This window comes from Nannobrachium achirus, assembly GCF_963921795.1.
Source record: "Nannobrachium achirus genome assembly, chromosome: 2".
NCBI classification, from domain to species: Eukaryota; Metazoa; Chordata; class Actinopteri; order Myctophiformes; family Myctophidae; genus Nannobrachium; species Nannobrachium achirus.
This window is the reverse complement of record NC_137811.1, coordinates 18,115,897-18,139,148: the sequence shown is the minus strand read 5'-3', so window position 1 is coordinate 18,139,148 and position 23,252 is coordinate 18,115,897. Positions and strand designations below refer to the sequence as shown.

The window sequence follows — 23,252 nt, the reverse complement described above, 5'->3', positions numbered from 1 at the left end:
GCAGGTACACCCCCCCCCCCCCCCCCCCCCCCTGCCTCCCCTGTCTCCACGGTGGCGCAGGTTCTCTCCCCCCCCCCCCCCCTTGGCGCAGGCCTGCTCCCCCAGATCCCGGGCCTGCGTGAGGCCCTCCACAAGACCTGGGACAAGCACTGGGACCCAGACAAGCTCTCCTCACGGAGTTTGCTGGGGGCTAGGGGTTCCGGCCTTCCCCAAAGTCGGGGGACCCCTGGCCACCACCCTCCAGGCTAGGTTCTTCCACAAGAACCCGAAGGCGACGAAGAGCCCCTTCACCTTGGGGCCGTCTCCCAAACTGGAGGACAAATACGAGGCGACCTTGACCAAGGGCGCCAAGGACACCTACAGGTCCATGGGCCATGCGGTCAGAGACCTCAACACTACAGGCCTCCTCGTCGCCTATGCCAAACATCAGCTCGAGCAAGGGGCTGGCCAGCTCTCCAGCTCACTGCCACTCTGGAGCTCCTCATTGATGTGAATTTCCACGCTGTGGCCTGGCTCGGCCGGGGCATGGACATCCTGCTACAGCAGGAAGCCTTCCGTTGGCTCGCGCCGCTCTCCAGCGACAAGACCTTCGAGGAAAGGGAGCAGCTCCTCAAGCTCCCCAGCTCCCCCAGAGAGATCCTGGAAGGAGGCTACCAGATCATGCAGCAGCAGGCGGCTGCTCGCAAAGAGACGAAGGAGATAGTGGAACACGTGGTGCCCCCCCAGCCCACTCCTACCCCCTTCAAAATCCCCTTCAAGCAGTGCCCTCCAAGCTCCAGCAGGGACCGAGGCTCCAAGTCCTCAGCCTCCTCCAGCTCCAGGTCTTCCTCCAGGATGGGCCGTCGTACTCCTAGCCAGGAGCCTCCGACCCACAAAGCCAGAGAGGAACAACCTTAGCGTCCACACTACCGCTCCACGAGGGGACGCGGGAAGCCTCAGCGCAAGTGACACTCTGGGGAGGGGGAAACGGGAGTTTGCGAAAAATGTGTTTTTTTCAAATCCTGCATGTCTGCTTCCTGTTTTTTCTGTTCTGTGTGCACCCGCAAGTCAGACAGTAAAATTGTGTGTTCCCAAAAATTGTGTTATTCTTCCTCTTGCACCCAAGTTGACACAGGATTTTGTAAGTGCTCAGCCCCTTCGGGCTACTCCTCACAATCTGCTAATTTCGCAAACACACAGTCTACACACAGCTGCTCTAAAGGTTCCAGGTGTAGTGCCTCTTCAGGCTTTATCTCCCACCTGCATAAAACTGCAGTCTCACAGTTATCCACTAGAGGGCAGCCTAACTCCCCCTCCACACTCTTTGAATGCTCAAGGGTTTTACCTTTCTCCACTGCAAGACTCTCTGCTAAAGGTAAATATGAGCCCCCTCGGGAGTCTCCTTGTCTCCCTGCACCGAAGCTCCCGAGTCACGTGACCGTTCCTCTTCAGGTACGCTCGGTTCCTCTCTCGAGTCGTCCCTCCCGGGCGGTCTCTCGGCCCAAGGGGCGCTCGTTTTCCCCCCCGGCTCCGCCGGCTTCCAAGGTGCGGTTGGTTTCTCCCCCGGCTCCGCCGAGATCCGGGGAGCGCTCGTTTTCTCCCCCGGCTCCGCGGATGTCCAGGGAGCGCTCGTTTTCCGCCGGATCTGACGTCTCACGTCCTTCTGACGTCATCACGTCAGGACGTGGCGACGGAGGCGAACCCTCCCGAGGAGCGCTCGGTAAGCATCACCACATGCCCCGAGGGGGCGGTGTCGACCAGTTTTTCTCTCTACACTCCCCTGGCGATTTGTTTTTCTCAGTGGAAATGGTGCAATCCCAACCCCTGGATCTCTCGCACCATAACAAAGGGCTACAGAATCCAATTCTTCAAAAAGACCCCGCTGACTTCAAGAATTCTCTTCACCAGGGAGACTGGCCACAAAGCAGTGGCTTTACAGGAGGAAATTCAAGCTCTTCTTCTCAAGGGCGCGATAAGAGAGGTTCCGTGGAACGAATCCCGACTCGGGTTCTATTCCACGTATTTTCTCGTGCCGAAGAAGAAGTGGGGGCCACGGCCCATTCTGAACCTAAGCGAGCTGAATCAGTATCTGAAAACCTTCAAATTCAAGATGCTGACTCCCGCCAGCCTTTTGCGTTCGGTGAGAGTGAACGACTGGTTCAATTCCCTGGATCTGAAGGACGCGTACACACACGTCTCCATCTATCCCCCCCACCGAAAGTTTCAAAGGTTTGCTTTTCTGGGGAAAGTGTACGAATACACAGTTCTCCCCTTCGGGCTGTCCCTGAGCCCCCGTGTCTTCGTTCTGGTGACCAAGACGGCGCTCGAACCCTTATGGGTTCGAGCGCAGGAACCCGTAAGGGTTAGCAAACCCTTACAGGTTTATAGCAAACTACCTAGACGACTGGTTAATTTGCGCGAGTTCCAGCCAGGAGGCGGCGCGACACACCAGGTTGGTGATAGATCACCTAACGTCCCTGGGGTTCAGCATCAACTTCGAAAAGAGTGTGCTGTTCCGGTCTCAGCGGGCCACCTTTCTGGGAACCGTTTTGGATTCCCGGTTGATGATCCCCCGCCCTTCCCAGGAGAGGATAGACAAGTTTCTCTCTTGTGCAGCCTTCTTCCAGGAGGGGAACCTAGTCCCCTACGAGAAGGCTATGCGAATCACGGGTTCATGGCCTCAGTTTTACACCTTGTGCGGCTGGGTCGGTTTCACATGAGACCGTTTCAACGGTGGATGTTATCCCTTCGGATTCCTGCCACTCAGGGCCGCACTCTGGTCCAGGTTCCTTCCAGAGCGGTGGAGGCCCTCTTGCCCTGGCGGGAAGCCGGCTTCCTGTCGGCGGGTATCAAGATGGGAGAGGTGGTTCACCGCAAGGTGATCACTTCGGATTCCAGCCTCTCGAGTTGGGGTGCAACACTGGAGGGGCGCACGACAAGGGGCCTTTGGGGCCCAGAGATGCGTCGCCGCCATATCAACTACTTGGAGCTGATGGCGGTGTTCCTGGCTCTCAAACATTTCAAGTCTCTGATCCTGGGTTGGCACGTCCTCATCAGGACGAACACGACCACAATGTGTTATGTCAACAAACGGGGGGCTACGGTCTCGAGCTCTGGACAGCCTAGCTCGGGACTTGGCTCTGTGGTGCCACAGTCGACTGCTGTCGGTCAGGGCATCTCATGCTCCAGGCCTCCTGAACAGTGGCGCGGACCTGCTGTCCAGGGGAGAGCCCCGGTACGGGGACTGGTCTCTCCGCCCCTCGGTGGCGGAGGAGATCTGGCTCAGGTTTGGCCGCCCGGTGGCAGACTTGTTCACGTCATCAGAGAACGCGAAGTGTTCTCTGTTCTTTGGCCTGACGGGGAATCCTCCCCTGGGCCTGGACGCTCTGTCTCACAGGTGGCCGCGAGGCCTACTTTATGCCTTTCCTCCGTTGGAATTGATTCGCCCGACTCTCGAGAGAGTCAGGCTCTACTCTCTGGAGTTGCTCCTGGTGGCGCCGAGACAGGGGGCCTGGAGCTCCTCTTCTGGTCAGGGAACCCTGGCAGCTTCCGCTACTGAGAGATTTGGTGAGCCAGGCGAAACAGGACATTTTCCATCCGGATCCTCGGCGCCTAGACCTGTGGGTCTGGCACCTGAAAGGGAAAGGCTAAGTGCAGCTGGTTTGGCCCCTGCAGTCATAGACACTATGCAGAGGGCCAGGGCTCCCGGTACTCTGGACGTGTACAGAAGAAAGTGGGAGGCCTTTGTTGCGTGGTGCCGGGTCAATCACCCTTCGGTGTCGCCGGCCGGTACTTCGCTTAAGGTTCTTCTGGACTTTCTGCAGGCCTGCGTGGACCAGAAGTTAGCAGTTTCTACTATTAAAGGTTATGTTGCGGCCATCGACGTCTGCCATGGCGGCATTGAGGGTTCTAAACCTTCTAAGAACCCTTGGGTGTCACAGTTTTTGGCAGGTGTTAAACGTGACAAGGTTTCGGCTAGGCCTTTGGTTCCTTCCTGGGATTTGGAGGTGGTTCTACGCGGGCTGAGCCAGCCCCCTTTTGAGCCTCTGGATAGCATTTCTTTGAAGTTACTCAGCTTCAAGACTGCTCTTCTCTTGGCCTTGACAACGGCTAAGAGGGTTAGTGACCTTCATGCCCTTTCGGTGGCTGAGGGTTGCATGAGGTTTTCCAGTGACGACCGTAAGGTTTTGCTGAAACCTCACCTCCAGTTCTTACCCAAGAATGGTGTAGTGCAGGAGGTTCCTGTGGAACTTCTTGCCTTCCATCCTCCTCCCTTCCACTCGGAAGAGGAGAAACGTCTGAACTGTCTTTGCCCAGTTCGGGCTCTGAGGGTGTACTGTGAGAGGACTAAAGACCGTAGACGGTCGAGTAGTCTTTTTGTCTCTCATGGGAAGTCTTCCGGTAAGACGGAGATCGCTAAGTCGACTCTTTCGGGGTGGATCGTGGAGGCCATTAATTTGGCTCACGATAGGGCGAAGGTGGCTAGGCCCTTTGGCCTTAAAGCTGGAGGAAGCACTCCATTCCGCTTACGACCCTGTTCGTGGTTCAGGCAGTGCTCCCAAGAGGGGGATGGACAGGAAGTCGTGGATTTTAAGGGGGCCCGCCCAGAGCGGGCTTGTCTTTGATTTACAAACCCTTCGACCAATAGGGAATTGTCCTGCGGGAGTTGAGTGAGTAGTTCTGATATCCTATGGAGTGCTTCCTTTCGATTCTCAACAAACAGGTGTTTCATACGAAACACTTGCGATTATAGTGAAAACCTGAATGTGTGTGTATGTGTGTGTGTGTGTGTGTGTGTGGGGGGGGGGGTGTATGTGCGTGCGTGCGTGCGTGCGTGCGTGCGTGCGTGCGTGCGTGTGTGTGTGTGTAATTTTGTGATTATACTGAACACCTGAACGTATCAGAGAAGACTAATTATGTTTCAATCATGTACAAATGATCAGGAATTCATCAGAGGATTGATCACTGGGGATCAGTGGTCATGGATTGGTCTGAAAAGGACTGCTGGCAACTGGACATGGATCAATGGAACGCCATTAACAACATCACAGTGAGACATTTTACATTGGTTTCTATTGTCCTTCTATCAAAGTCACTGTATGTGAGAGACTGAGTGGATGTGGTTAATACACATGTTGTTTACTCTGCAGGTACTGGGGCAGTGGAGAGCCTACGAACCATGAAGACTGGAACTGTGCATTCTACTGGTACAGTAGAGGAGGATGGGGGGATTATCGTTGTTCAAATGCACGCTACGGTATCTGTGAGAAGTGATGTTTCTTTTGACTTCATTGATGAAACTTCAGCTTAGTGTTCTGCTTTGTCAAGTTAAACTGTAAAACAATATAATAATAACATTTTAATGCACAGAAGTACAAACGGTTGTAACATTACTCGCCTATTACTGTATCTGTGGGAGGTAGGGGCATAAGTTAATCGAACTAATCAATTTATTTATTATAAAATAGTCGATGATTGAAAATGTCTTAGAATAATCTATTAAAAATGTATCCCTGTGATGGGTACGCCATTATAGGTGAAAATGTAAAAAAAAAAAAATATATATATATATATATATATATATTTTTTTTTTTTTTTCTTCTAATAATTGTGAAAATATTTATGACCTCAATGATCGGCTATTTTCAAAATCTTTGGTGTGTGTAACATAAAAGAACAAAATATGTTTTCAATATGCTTCTCGATAATTAGAATAATTGAAAAGGTAATCAATAAGAAAATAATCAATAGTTGTATCCCTGTGGTAAGAAGTGATGTTTCTCTTAACCAGTGGTTGGAAAAGTACTATTGAATAAAAGTAACAATACTGCAATGCAAAAATACTCTGTTACAGTAACTAAGTACATTTCCAGTAATCACAATTTACTTCAAAAAAAATTACAAAAGTATCGACATCAATTTAAATATACTTAAATTACCAAAAGTTAAAGTATTTACGTCTATAATGTGTAAAAGCCTTTTGAAAATAGCAAATCTACAAGCTCACAACGCATCGTGAAGTGAGCTTGTAGATCGGCTATTTTCAAATAGGCAAAGTTTAAATAGGGCTGAAGTGGTAAATGTGTGTTTTGTAATAATAATCCAAATCTACAAAGTAACTAAAGTTGTCAATTAATTGTAGTGGAGTAAAAGTACAATATTTACCTCTGAGATATAGTGGAGTAAAAGTACAATTATAGGAAAATGGAAAAACAGATGAAACAGAAGCTTAATGTTCTGCTTTGTCAAGTTAAAAAGATGTAATTAGTAAAAAAAAAACTAAACGAAATATTATTGCACAGACGTGCAATGATTGATTTGTAATCACATTAATGCAAACCATCAACTCTGACATAATATATGTCATATTATAGTGTTTTTCTGTGCTAATGAGAGATGTAAATTCATAGAGCATTATTATGGCTATTAACTAAGTGTGGAGGATACATTAACATCTTGTCACCTGTGATTCATGTAGAATAATACATGTGATAATATAGGATATCATCGCTGTCGGGTGGAAACCTACGTCCAAAACCACTGGTTTTCAGGTAAAAAAGAGCCTGTGTTCTGATGGATCCAATGTAGTTATTATTTAGACATGAGCTCTTGTTAATACTTTTCATAATTCATAAAAATAACAAAAATAGCCCATTTAGATTACATGATGTGATGTGTTGTGAGCTTGTAGATCTTCTCAACTGTTCTTTATAGAGATTGGAATAATGCTCCCTATCGACACCACACACAACAAAAGTACAGGACATTTTTTATTATTTATTTTTATTTATTTATTTATTTTGCATGGGGGAAAAAAAGTTGCTGAGTTATTGTTTTTAAGTAAAAACATGTTATAAAAGGTTGGTGAAAAAATAAGTGTGTGAAATGTTCTTTTTGGTAAAATTAATATTGTTGGGTCATTTGGATTTAGATTTCTCTGAAGTGTATCTATTTCCCATGGGTTAGGTCAGTCAAAAGCGTTTCATGCATAGGCCTACAGCCTACATTTCCCGTTCCTAGAAATGCAGCAGATTAAAAGTAGCCTACAATATATTTTATTTACATTTACAGCAATGACATGTCGAGTTATTTCACTTATTTTCTGATATACTGTATACATTGATTTGATTTTGTGTTTCCTTCAGACACACTTTTTCTTGATAAAGATGTACATTATTTGTATTTTTTTTTTTTTTTTGTATTCTGTTCTGATTGGCTATGATTGGCACTGCTTGCCATTGGGCATTCGCTCGGCTGGAACACCTCACAGGGAACCTGCTGCCTTGTTTAAGAATAATAATAATATTTTTGTGTTGACTATTCAAAAATAGCAGATATACAAGCTCAGAGTGTGTCACTTTGTGACACGCAAGTGACACACTGTGAGCTTGTAGATCTGCTATTTTTGAGAAAGAAAATAATCTTTGAATATAGCCTGTATATTTCTAAGGCAAACATCTTCAACTCAAATGTTTGCCTCGGGGGGTACCTGGAACAAAATATTTTGAGATGGGGGTCCCTGGTACAAAATATTTTGAGATGGGGGTCCACGGCAAATTGACATGAAAAAGTTAGAAAACCAATGATATAGCGACATACGTTTTTCCAAAAACTGTTAGGATTTAGAAGAATTTTTATAATTGACCTCAGGATTAAATAGTTAAATTGCATGTACTGTAGCCAACACAGCTGTGGATTGTGATGTAGGGTTTTGTCTGTGTGAATTCCCATCATAATGTCACTCTCATGTCAATAGTAAGGATTTGGGGTAAAACATGGTTTTGACGCGTTGGCACTCCCCAGCCGTGTTGTTTTTCAAGTGCTGTTCTCACTCCCAACTCATAATAGGTTGGCAGGCCTGCTGAAAACATTTCAGCCCGCTTTTATACTTCAGTGTACAATGATGTCGCACAGCAAAAATAGACGATCTACAAGCAATTTTACAATTTTACAAATTCTACACTTAAAAATCTTGAGTGGCATCATGGATAATGTGATTAAGTAGTCTAACCTTTACTTTCTTTTATTGTAAATTTTGCAAACAAATTAATTCATCACCTTCTTAAAATAATGGTCTGTATGTCATTATTTTTAGTAAAATTATGTTTTTGCCTAAATCAGCTCTTCATGACACTGGCCACCTCTGGTAAAATATATATCCTAATTGAAAAGGATCATGTTGTTCCTGCCTCTTTTAGTATAATGACCTACAGTATCTCAACAGTGACATAACATATGACTTGGGCAGTTTTTATCAAATGGTCTGTCTGTCTGTCTGTCTGTCTGTCTGTCTGTCTGTCTGTCTGTCTGTCTGTCTGTCTGTCTGTCTGGAGTAAGTCAGTTACTCCATAAATAATTTGGCAAAATCAAAGACAAAATAGAAATTGACCTAAGTAATGTAATCCTCTGTTACATACTGTAACAGAAGACAGATTTTTTTATGTCAATATTGTTATAAACCTTTTGGATGAAATTAATAAGAAATATATCGTGTTTTTTTTTATCATTTCTTTCTGTTTTCTGAAAGAAATGATGTAGGCCATTATTTTAAGAAGGTGATGTTATGCTGTTTCTATTTGTGTTGGTAGCTTTGCCTTTATTTCTTATCTTAATATACTGTTATTGTTGTCACACTGTTGAGGTTTTAAGTTAAATAATTTCACTGCCTGTGATGTTGTCACTGCTGTATTGTAAGTACATGTGATGTAAAACCTTTGTTGTTATTGTCATTCATTAATAATGTGTTGTATTGTAACCAGGTTTATCATCAACTTGTAAACTGGGCAGTGGAAGTATTTAATAAGTCTTTACTTGACAACAGCATTGTTGAAGTCTATTAATTATTTGACTACTGTATGTGGTCCTCAAAGGTCCTTGAGGGGTTCCAGGGGGTCCCCAGGGAAATGTGTTAACATAGCATCACAGTCACTTTAACCACTTTAACCCTTTACTGTTTGAAAAGAGCCGATCTACAAGTTCTACAAGGCCTTGCAGCACATTGTGATGTTGTAGATCTACTTTGTTTTGATCATTTTAATAACACAAATCTTGTATTGGGGTTTCTGGTACAAAATATTCTCAGATGGGGTCTGTGGCCTGCAGTAGATTAGAGATTATCATGATTGATTATGTGTGACGTTATAGAGTACATAATGCATTCATTGATTATATTAAAGTTGTACCATGTAACTTTTTTTACAAAACAAATCTTAAAATTGTCCTAACTGTTAAATCGCTAAAGTATTAGAACACCCACTCCGTTATTTTCAGCTTCTGAAGCCTTCTCTTTATATGTTTTCTTCTTAGCAGTGACAGGGGCGGGATTTCGCGCCAAACTGACGTAATCTGCATCATCTGTATACGTTGTGTATACGTTGCCCAATCACATCGCCGATCATGCACACATGGTACACTACCGGCCAATCACAGCTTATCTGCTCTGGTCTCCAGGAAGCGCCTCCGCTTGGCTACAGTGTTTACCATGGTGAAGGATTTTAACCTCTTAATCCACAAATCCTGGCCAGAAAATTACTTCTACCATGCGTTCTACCCCTCCACGGATTACTATCGGTCGCGGTGGTTTGCGGCGCCGCTCCGGTGGTCCGCGGCGGTGGTCCGCGACGACTCCGGACGAAAAACGGCCGAAAAAAGCAATACCGCTACTGATCACTAGTTGAGCAACTTACACAGTATAGCTTTAATATATAGGTCTTTATGATGATACTAATACTTGATAGTTAGGAGTCGAGAGGTCTTCAGTAGGCCTCAGTAACTATTGTTTTGGTAAAGCCTATCTTGTTATGGTACAGCTCATTCCAGAGGCCTTGAAGCCACACAGTACAACTCTAGTGTCTGACCATTCTTCTTGGCAGAACTCTATTACACTGCCCAGAGTGTTAATTGTACTTCTGTCCATGTTATCATGTTACATAAAACTTGACCACACCACCACCTAATATAATTGTCTTGTCTCCTCATTTTATCATGATTATTGATTGATCTGAATTCCACCACAGGCCTAATGCATATGAAAAGGATTTTGATCCACTGGTCTATGGTATAGTATTGAACTGGTTTATAGGTTGACACAACTTTGTTTTTATTTTATTTATTTCACACTGGGAGGTTAATGATGAAAAAGTATGAAAACAAGAAAACAAAGAGAAGTATGACTAAGTTACAGAAGCAGTCAGTTTAGCCACAATAGGGAAGCTAGGGTTCATGTGGTTATAGAATAACAAGTGGCCACCTGGCTGACAAAGTCACTATAGTGACCCACTGTATACAGCATGTGTGAAGTTGATCACATCAACAGTTCTGATGACAATGTGAAGAAGAGACATTACTGGAATTTGACTTGACATGACCACATTCATAACAACACATACATAACAACCTTTGTTTTATTTTCCTTCCTCCTTTGTAACATGTTCTTTCACATCAGAACATTGTAATGATCATTAGACTCAAAGCAACAACCCCACCTATGTATCTCTCACACTCCCTCCTCAGTCAGAGTTTAGAGCTTGAATGAATGTAGAATTATGAGGAGGATGTCATTTGCATACAGATGTGAGGGGTTAATTTAATTGACTAAGATTTATTTTAATAATTCATTTAAAAAAGAAAGACAAATCCTCTCTCTCACACATATGCCAGTGTGCCATGCAGTGATCATCCTCCCCTGTGCCCATGTTGGCACCTGTGACTAAGGTTTCCTATGGTCTAGCTCTAGCAGAGCAGCATATTATACCTAAAATTAACTAATATAATAATAACATTGTATTCTCTACATTACAACATGGTTGTATTTACTTGATGCAGACCTAATGATATATGCTGATTCTACAGCATCAGCAGGGACGTGCAGGGAATGTTAGAGAGGCAGGGGTTGACATTTCGAAAAGGGTCTGTAGCAACTCATAATGTAATAAGGGCTCATAATGTAATAAGGGCTCATAATGTAATAAAAAAAAATGTAATAAAAACTCATAATGTAATAATCAGCTCATAATGTAATAAAAAAACGAGCGCATAACGTAATAACAGCTTTTTCAATAATGTAATAATGTAATAATGTGTTACATTAAGAACTTCCACATAGGAGGCTCATAATGTAATAAAACTCCATAATGTAATAATGTATTTTTTATTACGTTATGAGCTGATTATTACATTATGAGCTTTTATTACATTTTAATTATTACATTATGCACTTGTTTTTTATTACATTATGAGCCGATTATTACATTATGAGTTTTTATTACATTTCTTATTACGTTATGAGCTCTTATTATATATGAGCCGTTATTCCATTATTGGTTGCTACACACCCTGCCAACTTTGTTGATGAAGAATGGAGCAACTATCTGCTAAACATGCAGCAAATGAATACATATGGGGATCATTTAACTGTACAACGAATATCCACAATGTTCAACATACAGTTCGTGATTGTATCGACACTGGGTGTTGATGCAACATCGATAACACACACTTAATTCAAAGAGTCCAGGAAGCAGAGGAGAGCGCACCACTTCGATCTGTCCAGACTTAGGACCAGAGTGAGGTACAGGTCAGGGCCAAGGTGAGGTACCGGGTCAGGGCCACAGTGAGGTACAGGGTCAGGGCCAGAGTGAGGGCCAGACTTAGGGCCAGAGTGAGGGACAGATAGAAGTGGTGCGCTCTCCTCTGCTTCCTGGACTCTTTGAATCAAGTGTGTGACTTGTCCATCAAGGCTTACATAATGGTCCCCATGACCTTCGGCAAAGTGGCCCAGAACTAGCAATGGCAGACTGTCGTCATACTGACCACATGGGGATATTATCGATATTGCATCAATACTCAGCGTCGATACAATCACGAACTGTACGTTGAACATTGTGGATGCTCTTTGTACAGTTAATGGTTCTACACCATGCTTTTAAAAATAACTTAATAATTTAAAAATAATATAACATTGTTTGCGTTTTTCAAAAGGTTTGAGGCTAAATTACCACTCAGAGCCCCTGTCATTTCTGCCTGGCTTTCAGAGCATTTTCAGCTGCAGTACCACCTTGTCCTGAGTGGGAGGACTGCGCTATTGAACCAGTTTTGGCCCCACACTCCTCCCCACCTCCTGCTCAGCAGGCCTGCCCACCTCCTGCTCAACAGGCCAACCCTCTCCCAGCTCCTCCTGCCTCCTTCTCAGGCCTGCCCACCCCTCCCCAACCCCCACTCAGCACACAATCGGACCTAAAATCATATAGCCCGTTCTGAAACCTGCTTACATCTGCCCATAAACTGAGAAAGACACAATGGTCAGAAATAGGACTTTGTGAGGATATAACCTGCTGGTGGGACACCAAAAAAAAACACATACAAATTGGAAAAATGAAAATTCATCGTGTATTCCCTTTAAATGATCCCTATATGTATTCATTTGCTGCATGTTTAGCAGATAGTTGCTCCATTCTTCATCAACAAAGTTGGCAAGGTTTGTTACCCGCAACCAATAATGTAATAACAGCTCATAATGTAATAAAAAATGTTATAAAAGCTCATAATGTAATAATCGGCTCATAATGTAATAAAAAACTAGCTCATAATGTAATAATTAAAATGTAATAAAAGCTCATAATGTAATAATCAGCTCATAATGTAATAAAAATACAGTATTACATTATGAAGTTTTATTACATTATGAGCCTCCTATGTGTAATGTAACACATTATTACATTACTACATTATTGAAAAATCGGTTATTACGTTATGCACTCGTTTTTTTATTACATTATGAGCTGATTATTACATTATGAGTTTTTATTACATTTTTTTTATTACATTATGAGCCCTTATTACATTATGAGCCGTTATTACATTATGAGTTGCTACAGGGTCTTTTGGTGAAAACATCAAAAATAGCAGACCTCCAAGCTCACAACGTGTCGCGCTGCAAAGCGTTGTGAGCTATTTAGCAAATACATTAAATCTGTGTAAAACATGTAGAAAATCTATTATTATGGAAGTAAACGCTGTGATTATCTAGCAAATACATGGACATTATATTTCAACACATACCGGTATGGACAAACCCACCTTTACATGAACACAAAGATTACACACATTTATCGATAGACCAAGAGTAGCTATATGGAATGTAAAGGTAATTAGACCCCTCTTTTTCATTTTACTCTCTTAAAATTGCCAAATACAAGGCAGAAATACTTAGTTTCCATACAATCAATTATATGCATTGCAAAACGATTCAATACCGACTAACGCATTTTAAAACGATACGATACAAAGACAAAACGTTACAATATTTTGCTTTTGCAAACGATATAGTAGAACATTGCAAATTAAAATCGATTTTTCGATTCAATTACTATATCGTTACAGCCCTAGTATGCACCCGTGTCTAAAATACACATTTTCAACAGGGGATGGTAACTTTAGCGGGAAAATCCCAGTTGTCCGGTGTCCCAGTTGGGCGAACGGCGACGGCGAAGTGGACTAACAGGGGCAAATGTACGAACGGGCTCTCCTACCGTACTGATGAGCAATACAATGCTTATATGTCACAGTTATTGTCCACGACATTGCAAGCGGCGCGAAGGCCAGCGGACCTTGGTCCTGCTCTTCGCGCCGGCCGCGCGAGTTACGAAGCCGTGGTGAATGCAATCATTATATTTATGCCCAAGCGCACGATAAACGCATGAATTGGATGAAGATCGCTTGCTTTACAGTCTGTTGGAAAGGCTCCCCCACCGCCCAACTGGGACACCGGACAACTGGGACTAGCCCAACTTTAGCAGCTGATAACCCCATTTAAGCTACAGTACCAGTCAGCAAGGTCTATCATATCAAAACTTAATCTAAGGATGTATAGGAATAATAAAAAAGCCTAAGGACCAACACACCACACACACACACACACACACACACACACACACACACACACACACACACACACACACACACACACACACACACACTCGCCTGAGTTTCCAAAAAAACAATAAACAGCTTGAATGTGGGCCAAATGAAAAAATGTCTTGCTCACGGTGTGAATAATGCTAATGGTCAATGCCGTGTGCAAGTTGAGCTCAATTGCTCAATCCAGTGAGGAGCAAATTTGTGGGTGACTTTAGAATTGTTATTTTAGGATTCCTGCATTTCAGTTTTACCCACACCAAACTGGAACTAGAAAATATTGTTCCTTCGAAACAATTGTGGGCTCGCTTCAAGCCAGAAAACAATGGCTATAAAAGTACAAAATGTCAAGATCGCAGGCAGTGCTCTCTTTGACATTACTGACGTCAAAGATTGGTCCATTTTGTTCCAAAAATGTGTTGTGCAAAAGTTGACCCGCTGGTGGCGCTATAACAGGCCAATGTGAGAAGGGTGGTATCTATCTGTTCCTTGACTTATTGGGAATGTGCTTGCAAGATTTCACGCACATTGCAGGCTGTGTTCATGATTTGAGGTGTTTTTGGCTTTGGCCACTTTATCGCTGCTTGCAGCTATATTTTTACTTCATTTGGAAGTTCATACTGATGCTATGAGCTAACTCCAGCAGCAATGTTGAATAAACACATTTATAAAAACCTCAAAACCATTCAAGTGTATGTCTTGGCCTTGCACTATGTAACTTTCCTCTTCTACCCCAGATTGGAACCCCAGAGTTTTTTTTATTAGAATGTCCTGCATCTTACGATGCCCAGCCCACACAAGCTTACAAACAGGACACTCACAACATAAAACCAAGATATACCATTAACAAAATACATAAACAGCTATGGATACATCCTTCTCCAAAGCAACTGCCATGCCTCCGCTATGCATTTTCCTAACACAAAAACTTCCTTAATAAACAGCCAATTTAACATTCAGCCATCCAAAACTAATCTGGATTCTTATCCTGGATTTTTTTCAAATAAAGAATGTCTCACACACCAGGGAACGCACACAATTGCTGCTCCTCAGGAATGCCAGCATACAGTATCACCTCATCTGCCAGAGGTAATGCATTAGATTAGAGATGGGATTTATGTCTCTTTGAAGTGAGCTGGATCTCTGGGATCCGTTCCTTTCAAAGAGTCGTTCAAAAGACTGTCTCATTTTAGTTACTTTAGTTATTTAGTTACTTTGTAGATTTGGATTATAGATCCCAATGTGAGCTTGTAGATCTGCTATTTTCAAATGTTTTTTCTACATTGTATTCATTGGAAAACTTGTGAAATGGGACATTTTGCATTTTGAGTACTTTGGTACTTAAGTATTAACTAGCCAGAGTATTTCTAAATTGCAGTACTTAAGTGAAGATTTTATATATATATATATATATATATATATTTTTTTTTTTTTTTTTTTTTTTTTTTTACTTTTCCCACCAGTGTTCATTAGAAAGGAACGGCTCCCTATAATGCAAACCGGATCGCATCGTTCATTTCAAAGAGCCGTTAAAAAAAAGAAGAGTACTTTTTCCACCACTGGTTTAGCTACCCTTTGAGGCTGTCACACTGTGATATTATCATGATGATATGATATGATATAGTACTGCAAGAGCACCCAGAGAAACTTTGTTCCACAGAACTGAGAGCTGCTGCGAATCCAACAAACCCAACCCTGAGTGTAACGTGTGAAATTTGCAGTGACCCCAAAAAAGGAGGAATTCGTCTATATTACAGTCTGGACTTGTGTCCATTAGATACCAATATTTCTAGTTATGATGACTCATGGGATAAGTAATTGATGGAAAATACGTCATCTTTTTGGGATAGCTGGGAGGAAATTTGTGAAAATCGTGCACTTGGTGATACGTTATGGTTATGAAGTTTTAAAAAAACAGCGCAAACAAGTTGGGCTCGCTCCCTACATTGGTCTGTTTGCAATGAATCAAATATTAGATAGGTCAGTGTGAAACCCCAAATAATTAATGGAAGAGATTTTTCAATGGATTCTGGTGTTATTGGATATGCTAAATAACATACTAAAAAGGTAGGAAAAAAAAAATGTCAAGATGGCATCTTTTAACCTCTCCTGCCGGGAGGTTAAAATGCATATAAACTGGGATTTAATATATAAAAAATCATAAGAATTGTGCACTTGGTGTTGAGCTTTAGATTTTTGGCATGATGTTAGGTATGGGCATACGGTTTTCAAAAACCATCGCAAACACGTTGTGCTCATCCCCTAGTGGTCTGTTTGCAATTAATCCAATATTAAATAAGTCGATAAACCCCAAATAATTGATGGAAGAGATTTTCAATGGATTCTGTTACAGCTGGGTATGCCAAATATCTTACTAATAGTTTAGGTAAAACTAACTACTAGAAATATCAAGGTGTTGTCCACAGGAGCTTAAAATGAATATATATTAGGAGGGAATATATGTGCCATTTTGAAAATGATACCGTTCTGGGGGTTAGTTTTTCTTATTTGTTTGGATCGTAACAATGACAAGCTTTTTGCCACAATATGAATACACTCCAAATGTCCGTTCATTTCTTCATCCAATTACACACACACACACACACACACACACACACACACACACACACACACACACACACACACACACACACACACACACACACACACACACACAGACACACACACACACACACTATTTCCACTGAGTTGATTACAGTTTTTTTCGATTGCTAAAACACAAAAAGCTAAAATTAGGCGCAATTTTCACAACCTTTACTTCTGTCGCCAATCGCTTGACTCAATTTGTTACTACTTTAGATTTCCTTATCATATTAGACTCTGACTTTACTTCTTTACACTCTGATGTCAATTTCACATCACCTTGTTGTCAAAACACAACACACAATTTTCAGGTTTGCACACACTTCTCACGGAAAATCTCAAAGTATCAACCTACAACAACACACAACTATTCAAATACACTTTCAGGTCTGATGCCAATTACATCACCCTGTTGTCTAAACACTACACACAAAACACACAACTATTCAAATACACTTTCAGGTCTGATGCCAATTACACATCACCTTGTTGTATAAATACTACACACAATGTTCAGTTGTGCAGGAACTGGAGGCAGAGATGGGCACATATACAAAAACGTATTTGAAATACAAAGATACAAATACCAGGATACTGTCACCAGGATAATATCTTGGTGACAGTCAGTATTGAACCTGTATTGACCAAGTATTTTGAATTTCTTTCAAAATACTTTTTTGTATTTTGTGCCCATATCTGACCGGGGGCATGATGCCTACAGAAAATCTACTGTAAATCATATATCCAAATAAAACTTTTTTGGATGCATATTTGTGTGCTGTTTTATGTTTATGAAAAAAGTAGGCCTACAGTAGACTGAGTCATTTTACAAAAGGAGAAATAGCTCATTCTCCAGAGCCATTGTCATTCATATATGGTGTCTTCCATTTCAACGATTGTGTTTTACATTTTGCACTTCAGTGTTCTGTACATGCTTGGTAGTGTTCAGCTAAAAGCTTAGTTGTGTTTATTCAATGAATGGTATGTGTGTGTCATGTGAAAATATGGCTGTGTTTACCAAATGAAAACACGGGTTCCATTTTGTGAACATGTTAAGAGATTTGATGGCAAAGAGTTGTTTTGCAAAGGGATGCCAGGGTTTAGCAATTTGTGTGTGATGTTTGGAGTTTTGTGTGTGCAATTTTGAAAAAAACGTAGGGCCTACAGTTTTGAAAAACATATTTTAGCAATCGAAAAACACTGTAATAGACAGACAATTAATAGTAGTTATTTAAATTTTTGTTTTCGTATTTATTTTCAAATTGTGCCTATTAAAATAACCCAGTGGGCAACGAGTGCTGTGCACCGCTTTGCGAGATTTTAGGCAAAAATCTATAGGAGCCGTGTTCAAAAATAAGTTTTGCAAAAATCGGCCTGATGGTGACACTAGAAGAGGGCCATGTGAGAAAACACACACCCACACACACACACACACACGCACACACACACGCGCACACACACACACACACACACACACACACACACACACACACACACACACACACACACACACACACACACACACACACACACACACACACACACACACACACACTCACTCACACACACACACACACACACACACACACACACACACACACACACACACAAGTAACACATTACCAGTAGTTATCTCCTTCTCACGTTTTTATTCAGATGTTGTCATTTCAAATAACCCTGTAAATTACAGTTCAATTTGAATGATCTTTTAGGCGTACTGCCTGGACAGAGCGGAGCACACTACAGACAAGAACTTCTGCCAGGCGGCCTGCATTTCAGGAGTGAAGGTTTGGACGCCCAACTTGCCGGCAATGACGATGGAGAGGACGTCAGAAAACAGCTGTGGGCAGAGAATTACAGTGTTTCACGATTGTTAACACACATTTTTCTCTACAATAACGGCTTTCTCAAAACTGCACACACAAAACTGAAAACCTCACACACAAAATGCTAAACCTCACACTCCCTTCCCAAGATATGACTCTTTGCCATCAAATCACTTAACTGTGTTCACAAAATGGAACTCATGTTTTCATTTGGTACATGATAAACCTGACACTCCCTTCCCAAGATGACTCTTTGCCATCAAATCACTTAATTTAGCGTAGGAACTAGTGACGTAGCCAGTTCGGGGGAGTGGTCCAGAGGTTGTGCGCGCTCACGCGGTCGGGACGTGCGTTCCGACCCCTACCCAGAATACTTAGGGGGCTTTGCCCCATAGCTGTTCAGTTGCCACTGCGCTGCTGCCCCGCCACCTCCCCAGCTCCACCTATGGGTTTTGCGTCAGGCCCCGCGGGGGGTCTCGGATCAATTGACCGCAGATATAGGTTGAAGCCCACGATGTGCGGTGCACTCGGGATCGTGGGCCTGCGGGGATTGATCCGAGCGCAGAATCCAAGGCCATAGTCATGCTCTTCTATATAGGATGCTGTATTAATCTCTCTAGGTCGTCCTCAGACGAGCCCTCCATCGTTGTTTCCAGTCATCTCGGTTCTCCATACATCTGGCCAGCTCATTGGTGTTCTGTGTCCCTACGTCTTCCTTGAGTACGTCCACGTATGTTTTTGTGGGACGTCCTCGCGACCGGTGCCCATGTGTTGGCTCCCACAGTACCAATTTGCTGGCTGGAAGCTCCTGGTGTCTTTGGCAGTGTCCTGCTATATATTAATACTCATGATGTTATCGTATCTATGCCTAGTATACGCCGCTGCTTTATGCATTAGGCTGCTGCTACATATGTCATGCTCTGCTTAGTCCGTTATGCTTAGTGTATGCTGCTTATGCTTATGCTGCTGCTGTATATATCATGCTGCTGTTTATATGTTTGCTGTTGCTGCTTCACGCTGCCATTCTTGTCAATAATGTATTATTCAACCTAAAGAACGCTCCCCTGAACAGTTTTTCACGATTGTTAACACACACAAATCTAAAATTCGGCACAATTTTCACAACGTTAACTTCATGTACCTATTGCTTGCCCCGATTTGGCACTACTTCACACTCCCTTTTCATGCATTATGCCTCATTCACACTACAGATATATAGTTGAACGTTTTGCTTGGTAATTCAATGTAATCTCAATGGAAACCAGCTTTAAAGCTTTCAAAGCTTTGTTCTTTGTGTGTCCTGCATCTTTAAAGCTGGTTTCCATTGAGATTACATTGAATTACCCAGCAAAACGTTCAACTAAAGGCTATATCTGTAGTGTGAATGAGGCATAAGACTCGGATTTTCTTTCTTTACACTCCAATTTTTGGTTGTTGCGCACCCTTCTCACGTCAAATCTCAAAGCATCATCCTATAACACACAGATGTCAATTACAATTCACCTTGTTGTCGAAACACAATCTTCAGTTGTTGCACACACTTCTCAGGTAAAATCTCAAAGTATCAACACAGAACACACAACTATTCAAAACTCTACACATTTAAGTCTGATGTCAATTACGCAAGCACCTTTTGTCTAAACACACAATGTTCAGTTGTTGCACAACTGAACATTGAGACAGGAACCAGAGGCAGAGATGGGCACAAAATACAAAATATATTTGAAATACAAAGATACAAATACCAGGATATTGTCACCAGGATAGTATCTTGGTGACACTATCCTGGTCAATATTACTGTAGACCAATTACTGACCAAGTATTTGTATGTTTTTTTTTGTTTGTTTTTTTATACTTTTTTATATTTTATGCCCATCTCTGACCGGAGGCATGATGCCTACTGTAAATCTACTGTAAATCATGTACCCAAATAAAACTTTTTGGATGCATATTTGTGTGCTGTTTTATGTTTGACTATATAAAAAAAGTAGGCCAACACTGAGTAATTTTACAAAAGTAGAAATAGCTCATTCTCCAGAGTCAATGTCATTCAAATGGTGTGTTCCATTTCCACGATTGTGTTTTCAATTTTGCACTTCAGTTACAGTAACTGTGTTCACAAAATGGAACTCATGTTTTCATTTGGTACACACACCATATTTTCAAATGATACATACCATTCATTGAGTGCACACAACTAAGCATTTGCTGCACACTACCAAGCAGTTACGGCACACTGAAGTGCAAAATTGAAAACACACCATTGAATTGGAACCCACCATGAATGACATTGACTCTGGAGAATGAGCTATTTCTCCTTTTGTAAAATGACTCAGGCCTACTTTGTTCATAGTCAAACATAAAACAGCACAAACATAAAAGTTCAGACCTGAATGTGTAGAGTTTTGAATAGTTGTGTGTTGTGTGTTGATACTTTGAGATTTTACGTCAGAAGTGTGTGCAACAACTGAACATTGAGTGTAGTGTTTCGACAACAAGGTGAGGTGTAATTGACATCCGAGCGTGTTAGTTTGATGCTTTGAGATTTTACGTATAAATGTGTGCAACAACCCAACATTGTGTGTAGTGTATTGTATAGAAGTAGACTATAAGGTGATGTGGAATTGATATCAGAGTGTAAAGAAGGAAAATCCAAGTCTAATGCATGAAAAGGGAGTGTAAAGTAGTGCCAAATCGGGTCAAGCAATAGGTACATGAAGTTAAGGTTGTGAAAATTGTGCAGAATTTTTGATTTTTGCGCGTTAACAATCGTGAAAAACTGTAACACTGTTAGATACCTGGGCTAGAGGTGAGTTTGTTAAATAGACTTTTTAGACCTTTCTAAAAACTCCTTCGAAATCCTCTACCCCCAAAAAAGAAGACGGAAAAAGTATCTATATCTATATTTATATAGAGCAAAATCTAAAATAACACAGATGCTGTACCAGATTGAAAGCTATAAAGACGTATGTTAAACTTGTCTAAATGAATGGGGAAAATACTGAAATCTCATCTTTAGCAGATAAAGTCTGATAAAGACTGTATTTTTGTTTAGGGGACAAAAGGTGATACATTAATAAAGTTCTTCTTATTAGTTGTTATTATAAATGTTACCCTGAAGTTGTCGGGGTCGACTTTCAGCTTCTCGGAGTGCAGAATGCTCAACTCCTTATATGTGTCCTTGATGTTGTCCATGTTCTGCATAGCTCTGTCCAGACCGTGCACAATCTTGATACCGTGGGCTCCGATCATTGGGTTGGCCATGATGTCCTTGGCGCTGTACAAGTTACCAAAGTTGCCGAAATACCGCAGGCACCAAGGGTACACGATCAGACACCTGGGGAAATTATGACAGAGCAGGTTGAAATTATGTTGAAGGGAACGGTCATAAAACATGTTAGACATAACATCTGATAATGATCTGATTTTGTTGGAGACGAACATTATACCTGCCCAGAGCCTCGGGTCCGACTTCTTCATAGTTCAGACTGTTGAAGATGGATTGAATTAAGCTACGTTCGTTCTCATTAAAGAGCACGTCATCAGCATCCATGGTTGCTTCTTGGTGATTTCTTTCAGTCTCAGAAGAAATGCAGACCTACAGTTACTAGAGCCCCTCTACTCTTTAAGTACCTGCAATGTCCTCCGCCCCGACACGAGAAGACTGGTTGGGATAGGTTGGAGATGACAAGTCTCCGATAAGTCTCTGCTTTTCTAGAATATTCTAGTAGATTTTGGCCAGTGGTCACTCAGTGCTTCCACAACATACTATTTATAGAGACGTCTTATCTCTAGCAGCATACAGTATGACCCACACCCTACGTACATGAGGCCAGTAGCCAGTTGTGTCATATTTAGTTTCCAAGGGGATGACAATTGTCACCCTTAGCATTCACATTTAACCTAAAATTAATTTTTGATATGCTGCCATTTGAAAATAGTCGCAACTCGCAACACAACGCATTGTGAGCTTGTAGATCTGCTAATTTCAGATGTTTTTTCTACATTTCATTCATTGGAAAACTTGTGAAATGGGACATTTTGCAAAGGCCAAATGAGTACTGTGGTACTTTAAGTATTAAGTACATTTTGATACCAATACCGTTGTACTTTTACTCAAGTACATTTCAATTCTGAACTTCTACTTGTGCCAGAGTATTTCTGAATTACAGTACTTAAGTAAAGATTTTTTTTTTCTTTTTTTACTTTTCCCACCAGTGTTCATTAGAAAGGAACGGCTCCCTACTGCAAACTGGATCGCATCGTTCATTTCAAAGAGCCGTTCAAAAGACCCGATTCGTTTGCGAACGTCCCACCTCCACACCAGATCTCAGCTGCTGGGCACAGAGGGACCTCTGTCCTCTTAAATAGCTAATAATAATTAAATAGAGCCTGCCTGCTTGCTCAGGGGATCGGCTATTTTCAAAGCATTTTATATATTTTGAAACGTGTGAAATGGGACATGCTGCATAATGAGTACCGGTACAGGAGTATATTTTAATGCAAAGAGGTTTGTAATTTTACTCAATACATTTGTAATTCCAGACCTTTACTTTTACGTAACAGAGTAGTTCTACATTGCAGTACTTTTTCCACCACTGGTTTAGCTACCCTTTGTGGCTGTCACACTGTGATATTATCATGATGTAATGTAAGACAAGTTGAATAAAACAGTGAAGATGACTGCAAGAGCACCCAGAGAGACTTTGTTCCACAGAACTGAGAGCTGCTGCGAATCCAACAAACCCAACCCTGAGTGTAACGTGTGAAATCTGCAGTGGCCCCAAAAATGGAGGAATTCGTCTATATTTCAGCGGCTGTCTCTCGTCTGGACTTGTGTCCATTAGATACCAATATTTCTAGTTATGATGACTCATGGGGTAAGTAATTGATGGAAAATACGTTATCTTTTTGGGATAGCTGGGAGG

The 23,252-nt window shown here is 41.9% G+C and overlaps 2 protein-coding genes across 2 annotated transcripts in view; both read right to left on the bottom strand.

The window, feature by feature from the left end:
- Positions 1–21,877, bottom strand: part of LOC308296876 (hemoglobin subunit beta-2-like) — a gene marked incomplete at both ends in the record, with an annotated part of 40,680 nt that extends 18,803 nt beyond the window's left edge. The window contains one exon of the mRNA XM_080740226.1: positions 21,774–21,877. Coding sequence (XP_080596352.1) covers positions 21,774–21,877 — 104 coding nt within the window. The remainder of the gene's footprint in view (positions 1–21,773) is intronic.
- On the bottom strand, positions 18,206–21,720 carry LOC308307944 (hemoglobin subunit beta-2-like; the record flags this gene model as incomplete). Its single annotated transcript, XM_080753280.1, has 2 exons — positions 18,206–18,337; positions 21,439–21,720. The coding sequence occupies 2 exons, from the start codon at positions 21,718–21,720 to the stop codon at positions 18,206–18,208; spliced, it is 414 nt and encodes a 137-aa protein (XP_080609406.1).
- Positions 21,878–23,252: the final 1,375 nt, after the last annotated feature.